The sequence below is a fragment of the Nanorana parkeri genome, unplaced genomic scaffold (assembly GCF_000935625.1).
Source record: "Nanorana parkeri isolate BGI_ZX_2015 unplaced genomic scaffold, ASM93562v1 scaffold3428, whole genome shotgun sequence".
Lineage (NCBI taxonomy): Eukaryota > Metazoa > Chordata > Amphibia > Anura > Dicroglossidae > Nanorana > Nanorana parkeri.
The window spans coordinates 27,380-32,406 of record NW_017309696.1 but is presented as its reverse complement, the minus strand read 5'-3'; the positions used below and the strand labels follow the sequence as shown (position 1 = coordinate 32,406).

Here is a 5,027-nt window from a genome sequence, read left to right as displayed (position 1 = left end):
CCACCCATACTGCGCCACCCATAGTACCCCACCCATACTGCGCCACCCATAGTACCCCACCCATACTGCGCCACCCATAGTACCCCACCCATAGTGCTCCAACCACAGATCAGATGTGGTCAGAATGGTGTACTGTGGTTGGAGTACTAGGGATGGTGTACTGTGGTTGGAGTACTAGGGATGGTGTACTGTGGTACTATGCAGCAGCCAATCATTGGGGAGAAGTCGCAATCATCACACCGCACGCGATTTATAGAGGCGCCGCCTCAGGCCGACCATTTCCTTCATCCACTGGAAATCAGCGGTGTGCTGCACATAATCTTCCTCTCAGCTATATTCTGATGAGTTCTGTTCCCGTGTTTGATGTGATGCTGATCAGATATCCCGGAGCTGTGCACATAACAGGTCCTCTTTATTTCAGATCTACGCCCTGAACAAGGTGATGACGGAGTTGGAGCAGCAGCAGTTTGAAGCATTCTGTAAACAGATGCAGGCGTCCGGGAAATAGCGCTCGCAGATGGACCATACGCGGTGTGCTCCCGTCCCAGCTCCTCCACCCCGGAGGACCAGACGCGGTGCGCTCCCGTCCTAGCTCCTCCACCCCGGAGGACCAGACACGGTGCGCTCCCGTCCTAGCTCCTCCACCCCGGATGACCAGATGCGGTGCGCTCCCGTCCTAGCTCCTCCACCCCGGATCACCAGACACGGTGCGCTCCCGTCCCAGCTCCTCCACCCCGGATCACCAGACACGGTGCGCTCCCGTCCTAGCTCCTCCACCCCGGATGACCAGATGCGGTGCGCTCCCGGCCTAGCTCCTCCACCCCGGATGACCAGATGCGGTGCGCTCCCGTCCCAGCTCCTCCACCCCGGATGACCAGACGCGGTGCGCTCCCGTCCCAGCTCCTCCACCCCGGATGACCAGATGCGGTGCGCTCCCGGCCTAGCTCCTCCACCCCGGAGGACCAGAGACGGCGTGCTCCCAGCCTAGTCCCTACCCCTGGGCTTTTACTTGTTTTTATGTCTGTGGAATCTGCTGAATTTTATTTGTTGTACATTTATTAAAAGCTTTTATACAACCCAACGTGTGGCGGTGCTCTTACCCACTGTGCCAGGGACAGTAATCCTCCAAGAATGAGACCTTCACTCAGCAGGGGATTCCAAGCAAGTCAGAACCTGGAAACAATCCGCCCCTTCTGACTGTGTTCCAGACTATTGTTCCAGGCCGGGGACTCCGCTCTCCAACACACCCAACACTGGAATACAACTCAGAACTATGTACAGAAGGGTTTGGAGGAGGCCGGAGAAGGGACAATCTAGGAAGGGTTCGGAGGAGGCCGGAGAAGGGACAATCTAGGAAGGGTTCGCAGGAGGCCAGAGAAGGGACAATCTAGGAAGGGTTCAGAGGAGGCCGGAGAAGGGACAATCTAGGAAGGGTGGAGGGTTCAGAGGAGGCCGGAGAAGGGACAATCTAGGACATCGCTGAGCTGGGAAGTGAGCTGAATGGGAGAATGTTGTCCTGGATTGTTCCCTTCTCCGGCCTCCTCTGAACCCTCCACCCTTCTGTGAATAGCTCGTCTATCTGCATGCAGGAATGGCTGCGCAATGGAGGTGTGTCGGCGGGTGGTGCCATAATACCACGGCCTCCCACCAACACGCCTTGTGGAACCCCCGTCCCAGGATTGCCGGCACTCCGCCATTGTCACTTTTGTGTGTGAGATGTATTGTTAATAAAGTATTGTTGGAGGAGACGCGGTGTGCCGGCTTCAGTTTAATATGGAGAAGTAACGCCCTTCACACCCTTTCAGATGCGGCCTCGCTTCCGCACTCTGAATGTTCAGCATAAAAACAACTTTATTGTTCCGGTCCACTTGGGGACACTCCACCCCGCTCCCCTCTCTGCCACGTTTTGCCCCAACTAGAACTTTACCATAGAGCATCGAGCTGCACCAAGCACAGAGGTCAGCCGTGTGCAACCCCCGCTCCGAAGGAACTCCTTATTTCCTGGAGGAGGGGCCACGGCCAATTGTTCTTATCCTAGCAGTGAACTGACTGTAATACCCCTACACACTGGCAGCCTCTAGAGGGCGCCGCTGACCCCCTGGATATAATGATCCTGCAGTAAAACGGACACAGACAACCAGTTCACAGTTTATTGTGACGCTCCTCAGCGGCGTTCTGACACCTCCCACATTATTTGGGTCACATTCTCGTCTTTTGTTGCACCGCACAGATCGGCGAGATGGGACTGCCCTCGGAGATAAGGGCAGCCAATCACAGACTAGAGTCGCCCTATACACCGGAGGCGGATCAGATGTGGGTGGAATGACCCGGGAGCAGATTGCTGACTCCGCCCACACGCAGCAGCTCCAGCCACTGGAGGAAGAGATTGTCCAGGATGCTGGATTCAGCCTGAGAGCTGGGGCAATCCTCGGAGAGCTCTCAGATTTGTCTGGTTGGAGGGACAATTCTTGCCTGCTCTCACGTCATTCCAGCCACACGTGACTTCCGCGTCGGGTTCCATGATTCCGTGGGACGTTCTAGGGGGACATGAGCAGGCCGTGGGGAGATATTTGTATTTCTGGCTGGAGTTCAGCTTTGCATAGGGAAGACGTCTGCCCGATGTCAGTCTGTGGCCCCGGCGGAGAGATTGTGTAGTGCAGACGGCAATAGTCCCGGCACGGCCTCCCTCCCCCCATCCAGAACAGAACAGGTTTGTTGGCTGGAGCTGGGCGCATCTTTTTTATAGGAATTAGCCCTGAAGGGGCGGGGTCTGGCCACATTGATTAACGCCTACTATACTTTCATTGGTCCGTTTTATAGGAATTAGCCCTGAAGGGGTGGAGTCTGTCTACATTGATCCACGCCTACTATACTTTCATTGGTCCGTTTTATACGAATTAGCCCTGAAGGGGCGGGGTCTGGCCACACTGATCCGCGCCTACTATACTTTCATTGGTGTCCGTTTTATAGGAATTAGCCCTGAAGGGGCGGGGTCTGGCCACATTGATCCACGCCTACTATAGTTTCATTGGCCACCCCCGGGCGGCGTCCTTCAATGGACTCTGAGATAAAGATTCTACGGTGTGTGACCATGTCCTATATTCTCCATCATCCATTGATGGACACAGGCATTCAATTACAGTCTGGACGTCCAAAAGCAGTCCAGCTGAGGGATGCGTAACGACCACCGATGGGACCACCGATGGGACCAGGAAGTGTCTGCAACGCAGGTCTACCAGGAGGACGGATACCAGAATCTGAAATCGGAGGAAGTCCTCTGCCAAGAGAAGGCTGCACAGGATCACGCCGATGCTCAGAGCAGGACAGGAGAGACCACTGCCGAGGGAAATGGCTCCACCGGAAGGGGGACACCGAGCCCAGCAATAGGGTGATGGCCAAAAAAAAACAAAACCGGTGTAACCAGCAACCGCATGACCAGACCAACAACGCTCAACAAAAACCAGATCCTCAGAGGGAACCGCAGACAACAACGCAGGTCCACAAGATGAGGCCAGCCCGTCTACAACTGAAGGGCGCAACCCCTGGAGACCGAGGGAGGAGGCCAGGATCAACGAGGCTGTGTGACCCGGCGACCCGTCTCACCCAAGGGAGAGTCAAAAAGTACCCCCCCGGGGTACCAACCCCGAAGTCAGCCTGACTAAGGCCGGCATCCTTACAAGGATAGGCAGGTTTGGAAGGCATCCCGTGACCCCAGAAGAGTAGGAGGAGGAGCAGATAGTTGGACTTCTGTCCTGAATGAAAGGCCTCCAACCTCTTGGGACACCAGAAAAAAAACCAGTGTAGGGAGTAGGAGGGATTATACGGGGGCAGGCTTACAACTTTTCCTGTTTGCCATGGTCCCAACGTGCTGTAGGCGGCAGTATGACCCGACTGTTTTTGAATTCCTGTGTCCCTCGGTGGATGATGGAGAAATTGTATTTCTATCTATATAAGCGATCCCTTCCTTTCCCTCCCCAGACAGGCAGCAGCATTGGGGGGGGGGGTACGTAGGGCTATATCCGCACGGTGTTGATGCGTAGCGGTTGTACATTCTTGCCGTTGGCATGGCTCTGCCCGGGGCTGAAATACGAACACAGTCTTCCGGGGAACTTCTCGCGGAAGGTGTATAGCCAGGACATGTCGTCGGCATTGTAGAAGATGAGCAGTCCCTTGTCATAGTCCAGATACACGCCGACCTTCTCCAGCTTGCTCTTGACGTTGAGCCGAGTCCAGGGCTCGGTGCAGGCGCTGTAGCGGTTCCCATCGTGCATCACGATGCAGTAGAAGCCTTTTCCCGGCTGGATCTGGATGCTCCCCTTGCGGCTAACGGCCTCGTGGGCCAGTCCGATCATCCACTGCGTCTTGTCCGAGACCACCACCTCCCAGTAATGCACGCCGCCATCGAAGACCTGCGAGCCCAACACCGAGACCTCCACGTCAAAGCGCTTGGGAGAGTCCTGCAGAGGCTGAGGGTGCAAGTTACCGTACGCCACAATCGTACAATCGTCTGACAGGATCAGGCGCTGGTGGGCCGTCACTGGATCCAGCGTCAACGCTGCCGGCACTGGAGGAGAGAGAGAAGAAGGCGAATGAGCCGGGAATCCCAACACAGGGACAGAGGAAGGTGAATGAGCCGGGAATCCCAACACAGGAACAGAGGAGGAGGTGAATGAGCCGGGAATCCCACCACAAGGACAGAGGAGGTGAATGAACCGGGAATCCCACCACAGCGACAGAGAAGGTGAGCCGGGAATCCCAACACAGGGACAGAGGAGGAGGTGAATGAGCCGGGGAACCCACCACAGGGACAGAGGAAGGTGAATGAGCCGGTAATCCCACCACAGCGACAGAGAAGGTGAGCCGGGAATCCCACCACAGGGACAGAGGAGGTGAATGAGCCGGGAATCCCACCACAAGGACAGAGGAGGTGAATGAACCGGGAATCCCACCACAGGGACAGAGGAGGTGAATGAGCCGGGAATCCCAACACAGGGACAGAGGAGGAGGTGAATGAGCCGGGAATCCCA

General features: G+C 56.1%; 1 protein-coding gene across 1 annotated transcript in view; it reads right to left on the bottom strand.

The window, feature by feature from the left end:
* Positions 1 to 3,954: 3,954 nt before the first annotated feature.
* Positions 3,955 to 5,027, bottom strand: part of TRIM62 (tripartite motif containing 62) — an 18,684-nt gene continuing 17,611 nt past the window's right edge. The window contains exon 5 of the mRNA XM_018574966.1: positions 3,955 to 4,564. Within this exon, the coding sequence (XP_018430468.1) occupies positions 4,014 to 4,564 (551 nt within the window). The 3' untranslated portion in view covers positions 3,955 to 4,013. The remainder of the gene's footprint in view (positions 4,565 to 5,027) is intronic.